The 24044-nt window shown below is 41.7% G+C and overlaps 1 protein-coding gene across 1 annotated transcript in view; it reads left to right on the forward strand.

Moving 5' to 3' along the window:
• Positions 1-257: 257 nt before the first annotated feature.
• The window catches only part of LOC126456922 (uncharacterized), a 28780-nt gene continuing 4993 nt past the window's right edge, over positions 258-24044 (forward strand). The window contains exons 1-3 of the mRNA XM_050092855.1: positions 258-340; positions 777-877; positions 8655-8795. Coding sequence (XP_049948812.1) covers positions 820-877; positions 8655-8795 — 199 coding nt within the window. The 5' untranslated portion in view covers positions 258-340; positions 777-819. The remainder of the gene's footprint in view (positions 341-776; positions 878-8654; positions 8796-24044) is intronic.

Raw genomic sequence — 24044 nt, forward strand, 5'->3', positions numbered from 1 at the left:
GATACAATCATTGCATTCCTCTGAAAACTTCCAAAGATTACTGACAACGGCTCTCTAGACGTTATGCTGGACTTGACGACAAATTGGCATCTACTTTCTCTGTGGCGCCCCAAAGATATTCTCTTTTCAGTGCAGCGTTGCTTATAGCTTATTAATACAGCAGCAAATATGTTTAATCTGTTACGAAGAGAAGAGAGCCGAAAGGTCTCTTTACACCATGTTTAAATTTAATTTTCTTTTCTTTGGAAGTAAGCTTATACTGTATGTCCATTAATTCCGATTTTTTTCTGGGCTGGCTCAAGTTTACGTAGAACCACGGACAATATTTACCCAGATGAAGGTAAGGGAGATCATATTAAGATTTTTGCATTTCTCGGAAACACATGCACTGAAAACCATGGACAGTGGCTGTTTGGGCTCGAATGTTAGTATTAGGTTGTTCCTCAGTATTGACAGTTGATGTATGTAAGGGTCCATATGATGTGACATCACAATAAGTGAAAATTCTGCAGTTTCGCGAGATGAAGAAAATTTAAAATCTGTTGTATTTGACGTATTATTCATTTCTGTTGCACGGTGATTTTTTTTAAAGAAGTATGGTCACAATAGTCTACCATTATTGCTCAGAAACGATTATCTTGCTCATTATCGATGTTCCATGCAGACACTGACATTCTACATATTGTTATTTTGAACATAAAAGATCTGTCAAGGAATGTGTGCTGTTCCGTTGTCTTGTAAAACGTGTTACAGTAGTTCATTTTTGTCCGTTCTAGGTTCCAACATCATGCTCTTTAACCGAGTTGCGATGGAAGAAGTATGAACTTGATGTCTGCTGCTCACCTGATGTTTATCCTTCAGTATTCAATCAAAAATGGTAAGAAATATGTATAGTTCCCTAGTTTCATTGTAAATACAGTTAGAAATCACTAACACTCTCAGGAATAATTTAAAATAATTGTCAGATTCCAAAAATAGCTGCAGTACATGAACAGGAAAGACGAATCAACAGCGATGTTAAAAACAGAAAGTAATTGGTAACAACTCTGCTCCTACTGCATGACAGGAATGTGGCACTACACAGAAATTAATTGTTTTGTTTTTGAAGAGACTTGGCTGATAATGTGGGATATTTTCTGCCGCCTGCTAATTGCTTGGCAACTTAACCATAAACATCTGTTTTGCGTTAGTTAGAAGACTTGGTTACGTACGTCTTTATTGATGTTAGAAGTTACTTGAAAATTAACATTTTGTATGTGTGATAATGTTAGATGTTACTTGAAAATTAACATCTTATTTTTTTGTGCTTTGTCCACCTTTTACGTGAAGGTTATTGGTACGAAAATTAAGTCTGCTTTCTTTTTAAGTAGAATAAAATTATCATGCTTCTAGTTAGACCTGTTAACGTTTCTATTTATACTTAGATTACAGCATGTTTAGTGAACTTGAAGATAAATAATATGGCCAATGCAACAAATGAAGACCTTTAATTTTTTAGAAGCGCAAGAATTATTTCTTAGTTATTATATCTTAATTTTCTTATCTCCACGTATCACTACCTTGAGCGTATAATTATTCTGCATTGTATTATACTGCGTTAAAATAGAAGTGGAACGCTAAAGTTCCTTCCTTTACGGAGCTTTGTGCACTGTTTCAGAATTGCAACTTGGATTTGTATTCGTTGTTTTTACAAAACAAGAAAACGTAAATGGAATAACTATTTCCACAGCAAGAAAGTCGATGAGACTGGCGCTGTAAATTTTAGTTCTAGTCTGAATGGAAGTCATGGTCACAAAATTCACAAAGCAGTTTTCGAGACTGTGTAGCGCGCTTCTTTCCGCTGTGTAGCGCCGACCGCTCCATCTATGAGAGCGTGAAGCAACTAAGATGGCACAATGCCAGCACTGACATCTGTAGGTTCTTTTAGGAACAGAGATCTGTTTTCCGTTCGCCACTACAGATGGTATGCCAATAGTTGTTACTCTTCAGATATATTGCCAGAGGTTCCAGTGAAAGCTTGTCGTGCCCATTGGGGAAACCTTGCAATTTATTCAAGATCCCCAATGACACTTGTTTTTTAACGCATCCCGCATGGTGACAAAATAAGATACATGTTATTCCTCGTGCAAACGAAATGTGGAAGGAATAATAACTTGCTTGCTTCCTCAATGCTGTTATCGGATCCTATATTCACAATTTGCATAAATACGTGGCCACATGATAATAAATGAATATTACTAAGAGAAAAGTTATTTTGAAATTTTGTGGGCACGTTTTCGTAAGACAATTGGAGGCTGCCAGAAGCCACTGTCATTGAAGATTGTTTGGCACGTCCTCAGTGTTCTCCCATGAGAGTGAAGCTGACAATTACGGTGCCTGCCGGTTGATCTAGTGTATATTAATCTGTTTTATACTCCAATCTGTTTCCACAAGAAAGCTGGCATGTGTCACTACAACTTCTTGACTTTGTAACAGACGGCTAATCTATTTTCTAGTTTACTGAAATATACCGTAATAATTTCCGTAATCTTCGCCCTGTTTCTAGAGATAATTGTTAAAGGTTCCAAGCTGAAGATAATATTTTAGGATATAAATCTTTCATAGCTACAATTAACCTCTTTATCCACCTGGTCTGGCCATACCATGCAAAGGGTCAAAGTGCACGGCTAAAAAAGTTAATTGTAGCTGTGGGTGATTTATTTCTTGAACCATTATGTTTTACTCAGTGAATGCTCGGATATATGCTACACTTTGAAGAGCATTATATTGCGACTGGTGACTGAACCTGTGTACATGACTTAACCTATTTGGCTAGGCCCATGTGGATTTTTCGGGATAAATCTTTTGTGGTTTGTACTATTGACAATCATTTATGGTCTTCATGAAGTACTTAGTTTTCTGCATCACTTATTACTGCTTGAGCAGAACACGTATAAATTTTAGTCAGAGTGCAAAGGGACATCCAACTGGCAATGTTTGGCAGGGAATTTCCACTTCTGGCATTTGCCTTACAACTGTATAAAACATCCCAACAGTCTCAATCTGAACTAAAATAGTGGAGATATTTTTAATTTTCACAGTGAGAACGTCTAGAGTACATGTGCCTGTAGGCTGTCAAACAATGACTTTCTCCACGAGGATAATAGTATACCTTCCCCAGAATCATAATGGAAGAATCCAGGGAAGCGCAATTGTTTCGCAGTTATATGTTAACGTTACGGAGAGGTAATTTTTCTGACGAAATATTTGCGACGTAATCTATTACTGCTTCTGTTTAGGTGAACTTACAGAGTGCTTTTGAAACTTTGGTGAACTGACCAGTAACTAAATGGTAACGTCAGTTGAACTTTATGCTTACGCACCAGTATATGTGCGAAAAGGTATGAAGCGAATTGACACCTGCCATTGAACATATTAACAAACAAACATCACGAATATTTTAAGTAGAGAAACTCACACATGCAAGTTATCAGCCCCAACATTCGATCCCCTCAAAAAATTTGGATTATAATTATGATAAAATGCGGTCATGACCCTGAGAAAGTAAAGCTTTTAAGTTTTTGCAAGCTCCGGTTGTTTTTCTCGCGCTCTGCCCCGTTGCAGCCACCTAATGGACGAAAACCAGTCGTAATAATGTTTATTAGTTACCTGTTCCAGAAATCATTTGAGCGTTTTTTTTTTGTCGAAATATCGTTGAACGGGTAAGTTTACAGGATATGTATACATGATTATTTTCAAGATTAGCCGGCCGTTGTGCCCGAGCGGTTCTAGGCGCTTCAGTCCGGAACCGAGCTGCTGCTATGGTCGCAGGTTCGAATCCTGCCTCGGACATGGGTGCGTGTGATGTCCTTAGGTTAGTTAGGTTTAAGTAGTTGTAAGTCTAGGGGACTGATGACCTCAGATGTTAAGTCCCATAATGCTTAGAGCCATTTGAACCATTTTTCAAGATTAATGAACATATTACTTTTCACCCTGCTCAGTCAGCTAAACTTACGACCATTTTTAAGACTACCAGTTTTTGAATAAATATTCGTCAGTGGAATAGGAGTAGCTGTCCAGAAGGAATGATTTTAGGTCACATTTAAGTCTTGGTTTGCTGTATGCCAAAAATTTTACGTTATTGGGAAAATGATCAAAAATTTTTGTTCTTATAGTGGGGGGATGGGGAAGTGGGGGGGGGGGGGGAGAGGGCGACAGTTGAAATGCCAAATGCTTGAAGAGGTCCCTACAAGGCGACAGCTTATTATTCTTTTTGCTCGTTTTTATACACTCCTGGAAATTGAAATAAGAACACCGTGAATTCATTGTCCCAGGAAGGGGAAACTTTATTGACACATTCCTGGTGTCAGATACATCACATGATCACACTGACAGAACCACAGGCACATAGACACAGGCAACAGAGCATGCACAATGTCGGCACTAGTACAGTGTATATCCACCTTTCGCAGCAATGCAGGCTGCTATTCTCCCATGGAGACGATCGTAGAGATGCTGGATGTAGTCCTGTGGAACGGCTTGCCATGCCATTTCCACCTGGCGCCTCAGTTGGACCAGCGTTCGTGCTGGACGTGCAGACCGCGTGAGACGACGCTTCATCCAGTCCCAAACATGCTCAATGGGGGACAGATCCGGAGATCTTGCTGGCCAGGGTAGTTGACTTACACCTTCTAGAGCACATTGGGTGGCACGGGACACATGCGGACGTGCATTGTCCTGTTGGAACAGCAAGTTCCCTTGCCGGTCTAGGAATGGTAGATCGATGGGTTCGATGACGGTTTGGATGTACCGTGCACTATTCAGTGTCCCCTCGACGATCACCAGTGGTGTACGGCCAGTGTAGGAGATCGCTCCCCACACCATGATGCCGGGTGTTGGCCCTGTGTGCCTCGGTCGTATGCAGTCCTGATTGTGGCGCTCACCTGCACGGCGCCAAACACGCATACGACCATCATTGGCACCAAGGCGGAAGCGACTCTCATCGCTGAAGACGACACGTCTCCATTCGTCCCTCCATTAACGCCTGTCGCGACACCACTGGAGGCGGGCTGCACGATGTTGGGGCGTGAGCGGAAGACGGCCTAACGGTGTGCGGGACCGTAGCCCAGCTTCATGGAGACGGTTGCGAATGGTCCTCGCCGATACCCCAGGAGCAACAGTGTCCCTAATTTGCTGGGAAGTGGCGGTGCGGTCCCCTACGGCACTGCGTAGGATCCTACGGTCTTGGCATGCATCCGTGCGTCGCTGCGGTCCGGTCCCAGGTCGACGGGCACGTGCACCTTCCGCCGACCACTGGCGACAACATCGATGTACTGTGGAGACCTCACGCCCCACGTGTTGAGCAATTCGGCGGTACGTCCACCCGGCCTCCCGCATGCTTACTATACGCCCTCGCTCAAAGTCCGTCAACTGCACATACGGTTCACGTCCACGCTGTCGCGGCATGCTACCAGTGTTAAAGACTGCGATGGAGCTCCGTATGCCACGGCAAACTGGGTGACACTGACGGCGGCGGTGCACAAATGCTGCGCAGCTAGCGCCATTCGACGGCCAACACCGCGGTTCCTGGTGTGTCCGCTGTGCCGTGCGTGTGATCATTGCTTGTACAGCCCTCTCGCAGTGTCCGGAGCAAGTATGGTGGGTCTGACACACCGGTGTCAATGTGTTCTTTTTTCCGTTTCCAGGAGTGTATAATTAATACTTTCTTTCTAAGTAATGAGTTATCCCAGAATATTATACCATAAGACATTACTGAGTGGAAATATGGAAAATATTTTAGGGGGATCACCAATTATAAGATGAGCAAAAGTAGCTGAACTTAATTGTTTGAGTAGCTCAATAACGTACTTCTTGAAATTCAGGTTTTCATCAGTATGTAAAACCAAAACTCTGGAACATTCTGTCGTGTTTACTGACTCCTGTTCAAGTGCTACATCAGTCGGTATGACTGTTCTAAAGAACTAGTTACAGTGTGTTTTCTCATAATTGTGGGTATGTTCATTTTCAGAGAATCATTTAATAACTATTTGAAAAACATGATTAAAAATTTATTCTGTTGACTTGTGTCTAAGGGGGTTTTGATAATTTTAGTATTGTCTGTAAAAATTGCCATTTCTACTTGATGCATGTTAAGTGGAATGTTGTTCACGTATGTAAGGAAGAGGTGTGGACCCAAAATTGATCCCTATGGATCTCCCTTTGTGATTTCTCCTAAGTCACTGAAATATTCTATCTTTCAAACTTTTTTGAATTATTCAGCGCAACATTTTGCATTCTGTGTGTTAAGTATGTGTTAAGTATGACTGAAACTAGCTTTTGTAAAACCAATAATTCCATAAAACTTATGTTTTTCTAAGAAACTAACATGATCTACGTAGTCAAAGGTCTTGGAAAGATCACAAAAATACTGAATGGCGGCGTGTTATTATTTAAGGCTCGTAATATTTGACGAGCGGTTTATGAATAGCACTGTCAGTCGAGCAACCCATCTGGAATGCAAACAGTGATGTGCTGGCAAGGAGTCCGTACGAACTTCCCCTGACAGAATAAATTCTTGTTGGCAGGTTTTGTAGGGCACGGCCAGGACTTCAATGTGTGTAAATAGGGAGACGCAACTGTCAACCAGTTTCGAGAAAATTTAGTTTGAAAATTATAGGCGTGCTTATACTGCATGCTTCAAACAAGTTTGCACCTGCTACTGGGCAGGCAAAAGATTAGCTGAAATCTCAAATAACAAAGCGCTGTCATCTATTAGAAATATTTTAAAGCAAAATCGGTGGGAAATAAAGTACTCCACCATATTATTCTAGAGTTTAAGAACCACCAGGAGCTGATATGAAATAAATCTTTAGCTTAAAATTATTTACATCAGCCCTACTGTTTACGGACCTTGCAGCCGAACGAGTAATAGATTAGTTAAGTTTCACAAGCGCGATGTTTCTTCAAATGGCTCTGAGCACTATGGGACTTAACATCTGAGGTCACCAGTCCCCTAGATCGTAGAACTACTTAAACCCAACTAACCTAAAGACATCGCACACATCCATGCCCGAGGCAGTATTCGAACCTGCGACCGTAGCAGTCTCGTGTTTCCGGACTGAAGTAAATGAAAGATTAAGTATTGATATTTTGCACGGTCATAATAAAACTGTTTTTTGAATTACGCAGTAAAATATGTTAACTACCGGCAGCGTGATTCGTTCCAGAGACCTCGAGCATATCAGACTAAGCTCTTATCGCTTGATTGCGGATTCTGTGAGCATTAGCTGCCCTACAAAGCAGGACTGCTGATAAGACATTCATACATCGAAATTTCCTCCAAAAATATCGATGTAGATAGGCGGTGGTTTCTCGCCGACATATCGATATATTGATGTGGAAATGGCAATACAGAGGGCCGATGTCTTTACTTTATATTTTTTCGCAATTTTCTGCAAATATTTGTAGTTATTCTTTTGAAATTGTAGTAGAACATAATTTCACTTTCACTGTGTGAATGAGTCTAAGTACTTTTTGAGCTTTCATCACGTACACTCCTCTTTGACGGTGTAAAGCAACTATAGATGGCGCAAAGAAGAAGTCTGATTTTACTTGGGGGGGGGGGGGGGTGAGGGGGCTGAAGGGAATAACAACATTTCCGATGTGAGGAAATAGCATACCAGTTGCGTTAAGCAATAATTTTAAACGCAACTAGTGCGCTATTTCTTCACATCGGCATTCTTGAAACTAATGAACAAAGATCTATATGACATCGGACAAATTTTATTGTGCCATTTGTCTGCAGTTACCATTGTTAGCAAAGCGGTTACCGCCAAGCGTGAACGTGCATAGTTTTCCTTTCAATTCATGCTCCAAGTGGATAAGCAGGCGCCGGCCGCGGTGGCCGTGCGGTTCTAGGCGCTCCAGTCCGGAGCCGCGCTGTTGCTACGGTCGCAGGTTCGAATCCTGCCTCGGGCATGGGTCTATGTGATGTCCTTAGGTTAATTAGGTTTAAGTAGTTCTAAGTTCTAGGGGACTGATGACCACAGCAGTTGAGTCCCATAGTGCTCAGAGCCATTTGAACCATTTGATAAGCAGGCTGCTAGCTTGTTGATGTAGACGATATCTAATAAAAATCAATACTTAAATATATAGCTCTATAACTGGCAGTATGTTTACAGTGTGCAGCAGATATTTTTTTGGCTGGTACGTTGATACCACACCCGTCGATATATCAATAATATAGTTCGATATTTCGATAGCATTGTTCAATATATCGAGCATCAGTAATGACACTTTTAAATATCGATGTATTGGGTTTCCTGTAGTTTTAAAAATATCAACAGTCTTACTACAAAGCGTGCAGCGTAAGCACACTTGTAATTTTCAAACTCGATTTTCCCAGAAGCGGTTGAGATTTGCGTCTTCCTGTGTACGTATGATAAGTCCTAGTCGTGTCCTACACGCCATGTCAACGTGAATCACATCGGCGAGGGGAAGTTCGTTCGATTCCATTGTAAGTAGACTGTTTCTACTTAAATGTGAGACTGTTTTTGAGTTCATTGCTTTTTCGAATATTTTGGAAAATATATCGGGAAGTAATTTTAGCAATAGTAATTCAAGTCTTTGTGCTTATATTATAGCAAGGTATATGAGGTGTGTGTGTTTCTGTGCAGCGCGCTGTATGCAGTGCTACCAGTGTCGCTCGGACCGCGACGAGGGCTGCTACGAAGCGCCCGTCGACGACAATTACCTGCTGAGCTGTCCAGACAACGTCACGGGCGGCTCGCCCTTCTGCCGCAAGATACACCAGATACGTACGTACTGCACCTCCGCACCTTCCATCCGGTTTGTTATATCTCTCTTATGAGAGGTATCGACTGTCTGTTTTTAATGGCGTCCAGTATTCCATACCTTCTTCTTTCTCTCTCTCTTCCCTTTCCTTTGATGACTCATCGCAGCACACAGTTTCTTCGACATACAGTATGTTTATAAATTAGTTATACAAAAGTAAACTTTACTTATGAAAAAGGTAAATAACGTACAGAAATGTTTGATACAGCACTGAATGCAGTAAACTGACATGACAAAAGTCATAGGATACCTCTAAACATCGTGTCGGATCTTCCTGCGCTAGGAGTTTAGGTAGCGGATCGACGTGGCATCGACTCAACAAGCCGTTGGGAAGTCCCCCTGCAGAACTATTGAGCCACGATGCATCTACAGCCATCCGTAACCGCAGAAACGTCGCCGGTGCAGGATTTTGTGCAGGAACTGAATTCTCATTTATGTCCCATATATGTTCGATGTGATCCATGTCGGGCGATCTGGGTAGGCAGATCACTCGCTCTAATTGTCCGGAACGCTCTTCAAATCAATCGTGAGCAACTGTAGCCCAGTGACTTGGCGCATTGTCATCCATAAAAATTTCATCGTTGTTCGGGAACACAGAGTCAATGAATTGCTGCTGATGGTCTCCAGGTAGCCGAACGTAACCATTTCTAGTCACAAATCGGTTCAGAGCACCCAATCCATTCCTTGTAAACACAGCCCACACCATTACAGAGCCACCACCAACTTGCACAGTGCCTTGTTGACAACTTAAGTCCATGGCTCCGGGGGGCTGCACCACTTTCGAACCATACCAGCAGCTCTTACCAACCAAAATCCACCACGGCACTGTCTTCCAGTCGTCTAGGGTCCAACCGATATTGTCATGAGACCAGGAGAGACGCCGGAAGCAATGACGTGCTGTTAGCACAGGCACCAGGGTCGTTCGTCTGTTGCCATAGCCCATTAGCTCCAAATTTCGCCGCAGTGTCCTAAGGGATACGTTCATGGAACGTCCAACATTGATTTCTGCAGTTATTTCACGCAGTGTTGCTTGTCTGTTAGCACTGACAAAGTCATTGCTGTCGGTCGTTAAGTGAAGGCCGTCGATCACTGTGTTGTCCCTGGTGGGGGGCAATGCCTGAAATTTTATATTCTTGGCACACGCTTGACTCTCGATTTCACAAATGAAATGTCCCATGTGTCTAGCTGTAAATACCAACCATTCCGTGCTCAAAGTCTGTTAAGTCCTGTCGAGCGGTCATAACCACGTCGCAAACCTTTCCACATGAATCACCTGAGTACAAATGACAGCTCGGCCAATGCACATCTTTTTTGTACGTTGTGCACGCGATACTACTGCCATCTGTGTATCTGCATATTGCTATCACGTGACTTTTTTCACATCAGTGTACATCATTGAGTTTTATTTATAAATGTGCAATGTGGGTAGCTTTTGTAACATGACAAATGTCCCGTCCGTAAACAGTTTCCTGCCAAATCAGTTTATCAGGGTGGCAAGGATATTGTACCACCACTTCAGATCCAACTCAGCACATCCCTTGAGAGACACACGTCAACTTCACGATGGAGATGTGGTGCCGCGCCATCCTGCTAGAAAATAAATTCTGTGCCCATATCACGCCATAACTAAGGCAATGGATAAAGCTCAAGTGTGACTAGCTACAATAGGCCAGTTAAATTTGACTCGGCAAAAAGAAAGGACCGTCAATCTGTTCGATTACATGACATGGTTTCACCTCACCGATCATTATGCCGATTCAATTTACCTCAGGTATGGAAGGTGACTTCGTCATTGAACACAATTTTTTTAAGAAAAGGTATCTTCAATCTGCATTTTTAAACATTTCTACACAAAACTCAGCACGTTCTTCTTTGTCATCTTACAGCAGATCCAATTCATAAAATTTGAATGGCTTTTCCGTAATATCTTCCACACTGTAACACTAGGCATATTCAGTTCTAAGCTGGCGAGTGTCATTGATTACCCAGACTATGAATGTAAGATCGCCGAACTTATTAAAATGCTGTGTCAGAGACTTCTGTCTGACCATGACCTGGTGTCCTATGTGATCCACAGCCAGTTGCGGTGAAACGATAATATCAATTAGTAACATATGTAGATGGTATCTGTTCTTTCGGACATGTCCAAAGAACAGATACCATCTTCATATAGTTAAGGCTAACCAGCCATTGACCTTATTCTTCTGTGCTGGAAGCACACGCATTGCTCGAACTCTTACGGGACTCGGTAAGATTGTCTGCCACGAGTAATGAGTGTAATGGGCAGAGGCACTACGAATGTAGTGTGTGGACATTAAGTTGGGAATGTGGGTCTCGCAGGGAGCGTGCAAGGGATAAATCCCTGCAGTCACATTATCCTCTGTGCCCTCGGTGGCTCAAATGGATAGAGCGTCTGCCATGTAAGTAGGAGATCCCGGGTTCGAGTCCCGGTCGGGACACACATTTTCAACTGACCCCGTTGATGTATATCAACGCCTGTCTTGATATAATTATCATTTCAATTAGTAACAGTTTATCTGTGAGGTTGTGGCTTGCGGTATTTAGTCCTTCATTGTCGCTGAACTGCAGTAGCAGGTTTGAGTTCATGAAACCATAAATAACTCTGGTCACACTGCATCGTTATAGGCGATGATGGCTGTTGGAATATCTCATTCGCGCATACCACCTAGCGGGAATGTCGGGAACTAACAGTGATAGGAGGGAATAAAACGTAAGGATATATTGCATTGAGAGCTGTATCAAATATTTCTGTAAGTTATTTACCCTTTTCGCAATTAGAGATTACGTTTGTATAACTAATTTATAAAAATCCTGTATACGATGGTCATTCAGAATTAAATAAATAAATAGATGCACAAAAAATTTCTTAAATCAATACAATTTGTTGTCAACTTTTCTAGGTAATCCTCACCAATTCTAAGCACTTCTCTCAGAGAAGATTTCTTACTCTTGATCTCGAAGCAGGTTACGTACTTTGGTCTATACCTCTTCGTTGCCTTTGGACTTGATTCCATGTGAAATTTCTTTCGTCGGACCAAGGAGATAAAAGTCCGAAGGGGCCAGGTCGAAGCTATAAGGACGGCGATGTAGCAGCAACCAGTCCACTTGGCCAATAGTTCAGAGAGTCATTTTTGCTACATGAGATCGAGCGTTGCGTTGAACAACATGCTCGCATTTCCCTTGATGTCTCCTATCAACCCATTCCTTCTTCTTGTCAGGTTGTGACATAAATTTTATTCTTTCCCTGTTTTATTCAGTATCTCCTCATTAGTTAGGTGATCCTCCCATGTAATCCTCAGCATTCTTCTGTAACACCACATTTCAAAAGCTTCTATTTATTTCTTCTCTAAACTGTTTATAGTTCACGTTTCACTTCCATACATGGCTACACTCCGCACAAATACTTTCAGAAAATACTTCCTAACAGTTAAATCTATATTCGATGATAACAAATTTCCGTTTTTCAGAAACGTTTTTCTTGTCATTGCCAGTCTGCATTTTATATCCTCTCTATTTCAGCCATGATCAGTTATTTTGCTGCCCAAATAAGAGAACTAAACTCCTACTGTAAGTGTTTCGTTTCCTGATCTTATGTTCTCTCATTTGCTGACTTAATTCGACTACATTTCATTGTCTTTGTTTTGCTTTTGTTGACGTTAATCTTATATCCTACTTTCAAGACATTGTCCATTTGGATCAACTGGTCTTCCAAGTTCCTTGCTATCTCGGACAGAATTACAATATCATCGGAAAACCTCAAAGTTTTTATTTCTTCTCCCTGAACTTTAATTCCTAAACCAAATTTTTCTTTTTTTTTCGTCCTTGCATAATGTACAGACTGAATAACACCGGCGATAGGGTACAACCGTGTCTCACTACCTTCTCAACCGCTGCTTCCCTTTCATGCCTCCCGACTCTTATAACTATCGTTTGGTTTCTCTACAACTTGTAAACAGCATTTCGATGCCTGTGTTTTACCCCTGTTGCCTTCAAAATTTCAAAGAGAGTATTCAAATATCAAAAGCTTTCTCTAAGTCGACGAGTGCTATAAACGTAGGTATGCCATTTGTTAACCTATCTTCTAAGATAATTTATAGGATCAGTTTTGCGTTACTCTTCCAAAGAATCACAGAAAATGGGATCATGGGAATTTAAAAAGATAGTTATATCGGCCTTACCAACCAATGTTTGCGTTTTGAATTTCTTCCGCACTGGCGATTCAGTGTGTTTCCATTGCATGCTTTGACACTTCGGATGAAAATGATATAGCCAAGTGTTATCGTAGATTAAAATTCAATCCACAACTGCTTCACCTCCGCTACTGAAACGATTGTAGTTGTGGTTCAAATGCGAAATCTGTGATCTCTATGACGATCTCCAAGTTCTCAGGGAAACCACCTTCGGCAGTCTTACGATAGTTCAGTTTGTTTGGAACGCTAGAATGAGTTGTACCAACACTTACTCGACGTTTTTCAACAGTAAGTCGGCGATTTTCTTGGAAAAGTGAAAAATCGTGAGCTTGCAACGCCGAGATCGATACATCTACCGGGCTTCCGGAGCGGTGTTCGTCGGTTCCTCTTCCGCGGCCGCGAAGTCGCGTAACTGATACAACTAGTGCGGTGTTGTTTGTTCCTCAGAGCGAATATTTCTGACGACTGTACACTTTGCGAAAGTAAAATATCGGAACACAGAATGATCTTTCCCAAAACAACTTTCTTCGAGGAGATACGCATGTAAATAGGACCATAGACTTTACGTCTAGTTAAATATTGATCAGACAGATGTCTAACACTATTTGCAAAGTTACCAACTAACATTTACAGAAATTCCTATACCTCAGATTAGGCGTTTCCTTGATTATGTACATTATCTGATAAAAATTATCTGGACACCTATTATTGTACGTTAATATTGAGTGCGGCAACCCTTCACCTTTATGACGGGTTGAACTCTGTTGGGGACGCTTTTAATGAGGTATGTGAATGTCTTCCTAAGGGGCCGAAACAAGCGAAGCTATCAGGGGGTTATAACGAAACTGCAGCTACTCACAAGGGTTCAGTATGGCCTGCAATTATCGTACGGCAGCAAAACTTGGTGGATATTCTGATGCGGAACTGATTGACTCTGAAACAAAATTTCAATTTTGGCCACCAGATGCAAATCGGGCGCTGTGAGTGCAAGAAAGACGTATAGAAATGTTCCCATACGTAATGGATTAGGAATGGCACGTGGGCCGAAAAGATCGAGCAAGTGAGAAAGGCGTATTGTTGATTTTGTTGATAACTGCGACTTACACAATTGTTCTGTACGAGCACCGGAGGCGTCGACGAGACGCTGTAAGTGCCAGATTTGCACATGGTGGTCAAAATTAGAGCTGATTTTTTTGTCCAGCGTATATCGGTTCCGCATTAACGCATTATCTACCAAGATTCGCTGCCGTGCGATAATTACAGTCCACACTGGACCTCCGTGAGTTACGGATTATTTACAACTACATATTGTGTAGCAGTAGTCATAATGCCTAGCCCTTAAACAGATGTCTCCAAGATCATCGTGGATGAGCATCACATATTATTCTTACAGGACAGTTTCGAACAATGAAGACTTTCTTTCTTAAAGATGCGTTGCTCCAGAACATTATTCCATATCACACTGCTGAACAAAAACACATGAACTATGTCGACTTACTCATTAGTCTCTCGTCAAGATATGGAATGATTCCAAGTGCAAAAGTGGCTGAAGTAAGTTTTTAGAACTTTCAAAATGTGCTTTTTCCACTTTTTTATCATCAATATAGACACTAAGAATTTTGAAGTATCCTCCCATTTATTGCACTACTGGCCATTAAAATTGCTACACCAAGAAGAAATGCAGATGATAAACGGGTATTCAATGGACAAATATCGTACACTAGAACTGACATGTGATTACATTTTCACGCAATTTGGGTGCATAGATCCTGAGAAATCAGTACCCAGAACAACCACATCTGGCCGTAATAACGGCCTTGATACGCCTGGGTATTGAGTCAAACAGAGCTTGGATGGCGTGTACAGGTACAGCTGTCCATGCAGCTTAAACACGATACCATAGTTCATCAAGAGTAGTGACTGACGTAATGTGACGAGCCAGTTGCTCGGCCCCCATTAACCAGACGTTTTCAATTGGTGAAGGTCTGGTGAATGTGCTGACCAGGGCAGCAGTCGAACATTTTCTGTATTCAGAAAGGCCCGTACGGTTCAAATGGTTCAAATGGTTCTGAGCACTATGGGACTTAACGTCTGTGGTCATCAGTCCCCTAGAACTTAGAACTACTTAAACCTAACTAACCTAAGGGCATCACACACATCCATGCCCGAGGCAGGATTCGAACCTGCGACCGTAGCAGTCGCGCGGTTCCGGACTGCGCGCCTAGAACCGCTAGACCACCGCGGCCGGCAGGCCCGTACGGGACCTGCAATATGCGGTCGTGCATTATCCTGCTGAAATGTAGAGTTTCGCAGGGATCGCATGAAGGGTAGAGCCACGGGCCGTAACACATCTGAAATGGAACGTCCACTGTTTAAATTGCCGCCAGTGCGAACAAGATGTGACCGAGACGTGTAACCAATGGCACCCCATACCATCATGCCGGGTGATACGCCAGTATGGCGATGACGAATACGCGCTTCCAATGTGCGTTCACCGCGATGTTGGCAAACACGGATGCGACCATCATGATGCTGTAAACAGAACCTGGATTCATCCGAAAAAAATGACGTTTTGCCATTCGTGCAACCAGGTTCGTCGTTGAGTACACCATCGCAGGCGCTCCTGTCTGTGATACAGCGTCAAGGGTAACAGAAGCCATGGTCTCCGAACTGATAGTCCATGCTGCTGCAAACGTCGTCGAACTGCTGGTGCAGATGGTTGTTGTCTTGCAAACGTTCCCATCTGTTGACTCAGGGAGCGAGACGTGGCTGCACGATCCGTTACAGCCATGCGGATAAGATGCCTGTCATCTCGACTGCTAGTGATACGTGGCCTTTGGGATACAGCATGGCGTTCCGTATTACCCTCCTGAACCCACCGACTCCATATTCTGCTCCAGTCATTGGATCTCGATCAATGCGAGCAGCAATGTCGCGATACGATAAACCGCAATCATGATAGGCTACAATCCGATCTTTATCAAAGTCGGAAACGTGATGGTACGCATTTCTCCTCCTTACACGAGGCACCACAACAACGTTTCACCAGGCAACGCCGGTCAACTGCTGTTTGTGTATGAGAAATCGGTTGAAAACTTTCCTCATGTCAGCACGTTGTAGGTGTCGCCACCGGCGCCAGCCTTGTGTGAATGCTCTGAAAATCTAATCATTTGCATCTCACAGCATCTTCTTCCCGTCGGTTAAATTTCGCGTCTGTAGCACGTCATCTTCGTGGTGTAGCAATTTTAATGCCCAGTAGTGTAGTTTAGACAAGAAGAGAATAGAAGCTTTCAAAATGTGGTGCTACAGAAGAATGCTGAAGATTAGATGCGTAGATCACGTAACTAATGAGGTACTGAACAGAATTGGGGAGAAGAGGAATTTGTTGCAGAAGTTCACTAGAAGAAGGCATCGGTTGGTAGGACATGTTCTGAGGCTTCAAGGGATCACTAATTTAATATTGAAGGTCAGGGTGGAGGGTAAAAATCGTAGAGGGAGACAAAGAGATGAATACACTAAGCAGATTCAGAAGGATGTAGGCTGCAGTAGTTATTTGGGGATGAAGAAGCTTGCACAAGATAGAGTAGCGTGGAGAGCTGCATCAAACCAGTCTCTGGACTGAAGACCACAACAACAACAACCCACTCAACAGCTGAACTTTTCGTTTCCTCCTACCGTTCTGGGTGCTTCACTTTTTCGTCAGACAGTGTACTTGGAAGACCATCTACAGCGGCCGTGAATCATTTACCGTACTTGTCACTGTTAGGAAGGGAAAATATTAGAGGCAGATGATTAAATTCTGCAAAACAGATAAGGAAGTGTGTAAGGTGTAGCGGTCGTATAGAGAAGGAAAGGTTAGCACAAGAGAGGGAAAGAGAAAGGACAATATGAAACCACTAGAAGTACTGATGCGTGTAATCTTTTCAAGAAATATTTCCTCTGTGGCAGAGAAGAATTAATGAGATGTGTATTCTGGTTGTCAAATAAGGTAAGAGATTCAATGGTCTTAAGGACGTTCCACTTTCGTGGAAGACTCGAATGTTAGTTAATACGGGACAAGTCAAACAACGAGAGTGCGTTAGAGACATCTACATTAAACATTTGCTGGGTTGTTTATCTGCGGTGCTTGACAGCTGCTGACAGTTGCTAAGGAGCAACTGGCAATTGCAGCGGAACAACCAACAATTGCTACGGAACACTCGACCAATGATAGTAAAAGGAAATGTTTAGGGCGGGATGCCTTGAAGCCTGTGCCCAGACGATACTTATGTATCCTCCAGTTAGTGCAATACGGTGTTCGACGATGGTTATGTGGAACCCGTTAGTGCGACATCATGTGTGGTATAGCAACATGTTTACAAGACATCATCAGAGTGTCTGCGATCGTCGACGAGCAGCTGGACTGCTCGAAGTTGGCCAAAGCGTCTCTACTGTGGCCGCAGTAATGGGTGTGTCCAAAAGTGACATCTCGCGGTTAGAAAAGGCTACTGAGAGTGAGGGTGCTCATAGACGGACCTTCACACCTCAGGAGGATGCGTAGCCCTGGTGGCGAAAAGGGGCAGACATCCCACTCCTGGGCAGATCGCTGCAGACCTTGCGACCGCTACCGATACAGGTGTCTCTGCCAAATGCATTTCCCAACGATTAAATCAGGCTAGTTTGCATGCTCGGAAGTCTGTTAAATCCACTTCAGCTACGCCATCGTCGAGAAACAGTACGTTGGTGTAGGGGCATGTTGGTTGTGGTCAGCAACAGTGTTACAGAATGAAGTTCTCCGCGAATCGCGTTACATTGTGGCAAGTGATTCCGGCCACCAGGTAACGTGGAGAGAGAGAGAGAGAGAGAGAGAGAGAGAGAGAGAGAGAGAGAGAGAGAGAGAGAGAGAGAGAGGAGGGGGGGGGGACACGTCATACGCCACAGATGATCCTGGGTATGGCCTAGGTCTCATGCAGAATGGCCAAACACCGCTGCATACCTTGGTAATGGATACCGTGACAGCACAGCGGTATTGCAGGTAGATTACTCTGTATCATGTCAGACTGTTTAGGGGTGCGGTGGTCCCCGACTTTGTTTATGGACCACAATGCCCACACACACAGGACTGCTGAGTCGTCGGACGCACTGGGGTCTCAAGATATTGAACATGTGGAATGGCTCGCATACTCCCCGCACCCTAAAGCCTATAGAGCGTGCGTGGGATGCTCTTGGCAGATGTGATTCTCAACGAACACTCCCTTACGGAATCTTGCTAGAACTGAAAATCATATTGAGAGAGGATTGGCACAATATCCCCCAAGGACTCTTCAACAGTTTGGTAGTCAGCATGAATAACAGATGCAGAATGTGCATAAGTGTCCGAGAAGGGCATATTCCTTGCAAAGAGTCCGGTGTCGACCTTTACGTTGGGAGTCTGACCTGTGTCAATCATGAACGTTATTTGTGCCCAGTTATCCTGCTTTCGCATGGGGTGAAATCTGTACCATTTTCCGTTATATATACAAATCTATTACGTACGTACTGTGATTAACGTCGTCCATCGTTGCCTGTGATTATTACTCTCCAACAGTGTTTTTGTACCTTATCAATTGTCAAGAAGTGAACTTCTCATATACCCTTACCGTGCGTAGTGTATTTTACCACGCAGACGTAAATAGTAAGACAAAAAGTGACGTGAATGCATTAAAATAAAAATTATTTGAAATAAAGTTAAGGATTTGCAATACGTTCACTGATCTAAATATGAATTCAGTACAAAACGTGACAGGTGCTGCGCCTAAAATATGCTTCCCGCTCCACTCTGAGACCGTTTGGGTTGTCTAGAGACGTGGGTACGGTAAGTAGCAATCTGACATTAGAGAAGCGTTTCTAGAACACGGAATGCTTCATTAAACATAATAAAATTTTGAGCAGATGGTTGTAAAACCGTGTTAAGTCAAATCATTCGCTTAAATTGTGTACAATTTCTATTGCGCTTGAAGTGACACGTGCTTAAGACTTGTGAATACGACATATAACTCTAACTAGATTATGAATAAGTTACCTATGCAGCTATTTATTGAGAAGTGTTGGGATAAATTCTAGATGGCTATGTTAAATAAACCAGATCATCACTATAGGTTTCAATTGGAAATATGTCAATGTAACGAAGTTTTTCAAAATCATTCTTCATTCTCCTGCGCGAGGAATTGTGGGAGAGGGGATATTAACAACGAGGAATTCCTTTCTTTATTGTGCTAGGTACCTGCCAGATATCATCATTCACCTGCATAAAAATCTGAACAACCATCCAGAGCGTTCGTTTTAATGAATGTAATGCCGTCGGTCAAACTGCCCTTTGGAAAACGTTATACTTACGTATCAGTCATGAATTTATGAAACATCACACAATAAGCTGCAGAGTGAAAGAGTCCTTCAGCAAAAAAAATCCATTAATCCATTAGGTTGCGGCTAAACCATTTCTCCATTGTAAAAATTGTGAGATCTGGTCGTGAATTAAGCCTGTAAAGTCAGTCGGTCAGAGCATTATCCTCGAAAGGCAGGCTTTCCGGATACGAATCCTGGTCCAACACACACTTTCAATCTGCCTGGTGGTTTCATGTAGGAGCTTCTGTTTACTGAAAGAACATCCCTAGGCTTCAAGTCAGAGGAAAGTGATCCTAGTAATCTTTGTGTCACTGTGGTTTGGTAACATTAAGGAACCAATTACTTAATACCAAATCGCACAATTCCACTCATTTTCGCATAATCCATGTTTGAAACGTGTGTAGATAATAGGGATGGGCTACATAAAGGGTTCTGCACACATCAAAACTGATAACATTTCAAACTGCCCTGCTCTATTGCAGTGTAAAACTGACAACATGTTTACATCGATATTCTTAATCAAAATCGTTCAGAGCACTAAATTTTCATGTACAAGATTCTTCAGGAGAAAATGGATATGTGTTGGCTGGTGGTAATTTGAAAATTTAGAAGAGTAACATATGCACTGTTCTCAATGGTTTCCTAGCCACACCCATTTACAGCTGATTGGTATGACGACTTAGCGGTCATAATTGACACACTCCTTGTGATGTGGTGCATGTGCACGAATTGTGGACGTTCTGTACTACTCTTTAGTTAAAGAAAACATCACCCGACTGGGATCCATTCTGGACAGTGTTATTTTTGTGATGTAATCCTGGTAAAGGTCGTCAGTCCAGCTTAGACTCACGAGACAAAATTGACGTAACGACTACCCCAACACATACTGTGTAGCGCTCTGCTATGTGCTTCTGTGCATTTTCTCACAACTTGTCTTTGTAGTTGCACATCACTCTAGCAGTTAGTTTGTATGCTATGTGTTTCGCAGATAACATGCACAATATCTCGAAATAAGGTGGGACGAGTCAATGCACAATCTAGTAATTAAAATTGTATTTAACTATAGCTGTATGCTGACAATTTATAGCGGATTACAAATAATAAACAATAATATTTAATAACATTACTGAGTACGTAAGGTTTTGCAATAAATCAACTACAAGAATGTGAATAAAAGCTCATCTCTGGAACTGAAGTCTGCTTTACAATTTAACATTGCTAATGTTCGGGCATCAGTGATAATGGATAATTAATCAAAAGTTTTGTTAGTAGTATCATTCACTCCTTTTGGAGCAAAACTGAGTTTTAATTAAGAATAATCAAGTCATTTTTCTTCTAGAGTTTTAATTATTTTTATCATTATTCATTCTGAAATCTATGTGGTATCTGCACTAAATTTCTTGAGAGGCAGTATGATTTGTACTTTGATGGTCTAGTTACAATACCTATCACCACATTTGGTTATGTGGCAGGCTTTGGTGAGGATAAGATATTATTCATGTGGCGCACTTTTGTGTAACGACGAGTTTGTTTCGTGAGAATGAGTTACCCTAGAGTGTAATTCCATATGGAATTACTGCATACAAATGAGCAAGGTATTTTATTATACAGAATTTTTCCCCTCAGTACTTGCAACGACACAAAGTGCAGAAGTGACTGATCAGAGTTGATTAAAATGCACTAAAATGTGTTTACGTTTCATATTTAAGTTGTCACCAGTATGTGCACCCAAAAGTTTTGAAGATACCTAAAAACACTTGTCCATGCTTTTAAATTCATTTTTCTGGAATTGTGCGCTTTTGTGTGCTGAGTTGAATATGTGGCGTTGCTTCAAAGTCTATGAGAGATAAAGTCAATAATTAGTTAAATCACATAATTTGAAATTTCTCTTTGGAGTTAGGTATTTTAACTTGACTATCAAAGTTTACATATTCTGCTATATGTCTACTGGAACTGATTATTACTTATGTAGTCTGTAAAAAGAATTAATTCTTTTTGTCTATTAAAAGAAAAATAATTTACACATATCAGAAACAGTAGTGGAGCTAAGATTGAACCTTGTGGAACTCCATTAATTATTTCTCCCTGCCCCCCAACCCTACTGCAGTCAGAAAAATATCTTCTGTCTACGGTTGATGAAGTATGTAATACAACTTTCTGCTGCCAAAATCAAAGGTTCGTTCTGCAGACAGAAATCATAAAGCCTATTTCACACTTGTCAGGGCACCATCTAAATGGCACTACGTTCATGGCATGCTGTTGCATTGATTTCACTTCTATCCGAATGCTGTGGTGTACAGTACACGACGATTGTCGGTGTCTCCCTTCGTTTCATTGCTTCCTGTATCTCAACACAGTTCCAGGAAAAGATAACTTGGAGAAATACTAGCATGAATTTCAGTTTACTGTCGGTTAGAAAAGAGGGACACTCAGAGAAACGTTATTAATATAGACTTGATCAGGTATAAGGAGTTGGGCAAATATGTGGAGGAATTTCAGGAAATGTCAGGATAGTGATGACAGATTGCTTGTTGGTGTTAGATGCGTCTCTGAAGTGACAAAACCTCTAAAATATAGCTTTTAGAAAGATCTTTATTAGTCAGTTTCAGGCAAACACCATTTTTTGAAAATGGAGCTATAAAAAATTAGATATTCACTTATTTAGTTCGGTTCTTGCTGTTCATGTGTGGAAATAATCCATTCGATTCCAAGAATATATTACTCGGCACTTTTTTTTATGAATACTGTCCTGGCTTGTTACACAGGCAGTTATGAAAAGGAAAAGTAAGGCAAAGCAAAATGATACAAATGGGCATGCAGTGTTGAGTGGGAAGGTGTGAAGGTCCCGGCGTGTACAATAGCTGAAACGAAATAACTTTGTGGTTGGCTCACTGCTGCGGTGGGGAGCAGTGCAACCAGCTAGACCTGAAAATTACATGTAAAACAGGCAACACAGAGACCATGTGACAATCGAGAAGGAACCATGATTGATTGTTGGCTGGTCTCTCTAACACTCCTATCGTTGAGAAATCAATCACAAAGTTACTTTATTTGAAGTATAGGTCCCCGCCAACCTATGCTGCACCGTGCAGAATGGTCGACAGATGTCCACTACAGAGGGAACATCTAGCAGGCCACCGCTGCCATGTCCCATTTTTTCGGCACCAGCCTTAGCTGAGCAGATGTCCTAGTCACTATATGGTTTTCCGTACCAGTGCCACGCACATGGCACCATTTAGACGGTTATTGGACAAGTGTGGAATTGACCTATGGCTGTTGGTGCGCACCGAGTTCGTTGAGCAGAAATGTTGCACTTTGAAAAATTCTCTAGAGCAGTCTGTTCCAGTGCGACTGGCCACCAGCAGGCAGCCGGGCACCCATGCGTGCAAGTATAGTCGAATTTGTGTAAGGTTATTCCTGAAAACTGGCAGCATTGCCATAGACACATTTACAAAATCGTATTAAGCGACTGGTTGAGGCAGGTGGGAAGCTGGTTCTCTCAGCCCTCTGCAGCTGTCAGAGAACTTCTTATGCCGACATTAATATAGGCAGAGGTTTAAAACAAGCTGATGTACAGGCAGCCAGGCTTTAGCCTACGGACTGGACAGGTCAGCCACATGTGTGTGGTTGCTGCCGAGTAGCTCGCGCATGTGTAGGATGACTGGTGGGTAGCATGTACCAGCTGTACCTGTTTGAGAAGGAGCTAACGAGGGAACATTCCCAAGAATAAATAAACGATCTTGATGAAACCAGAATGGTATGTAGGGAGGTCAAAATAAGGCAATATTTATTTGTTCGTTTTTGCTCAATTTTACTTTTAGGAGGAAAATGCATTAAAAAGTAATATTTTGTATATTAGGTTTAGAAGGAATATCTTCAAAGCCATGAAATATAAAAAATGTGTTTCATATAAAAATTGAAATGTAATTAATGTTCTTGAAAAATATATAATCAACCTGAAATTTTGCAAAATATCGCAACATCATTAATTATGAAAAATGAAAACTTTTCTTACAACATAAATTGAAGAAGCTTTCACGCCACATACATCCATTGATAATAAAGCTGGTTTCTGAAATATCATTTTTAGAAAATGAGATGTACGCATTTTACTGCCTGAGTGTTTTCATTATAGCCAGTTAAAATATATAAACGGTCTTTATTACTCTAATTATGTATTTTATTTACTTTTATGTTGCAAATTATTTTACGTTGACATTTTTATTTTTGTTTTTTAGTTTACCATTCACATATGAATAGCTCATTATTATGATACAAAATCATGATAATAATGATAATCTGTAAGGAAACGTTTAAAACATAACTTATCTTACACCATGCACATAAAATGAACGCAATTTCTTCACATAATACACACGATGGACAACACAATATATAACAAATTTCAGCAGGATTCTGAAACTGCAGCTACTGATCCTTCAAATATACTAATTGGTGTAATGCACATTTGAGTACATGGAAAACCTTGGCGAGGAGAACTGATTATGTGCTAGTGGCTGCAGCTTGAGTATAATGTCTCTCAAGAGAAGATTGACATAATCATTCAGCAGAACTAGATCTGAAAATCTTCTCACAAAGTTATTTCAATATCGAAGAAAATGTATGTCCCACGGCTGT

This window comes from Schistocerca serialis, chromosome 2 (assembly GCF_023864345.2).
Source record: "Schistocerca serialis cubense isolate TAMUIC-IGC-003099 chromosome 2, iqSchSeri2.2, whole genome shotgun sequence".
NCBI classification, from domain to species: domain Eukaryota; kingdom Metazoa; phylum Arthropoda; class Insecta; order Orthoptera; family Acrididae; genus Schistocerca; species Schistocerca serialis.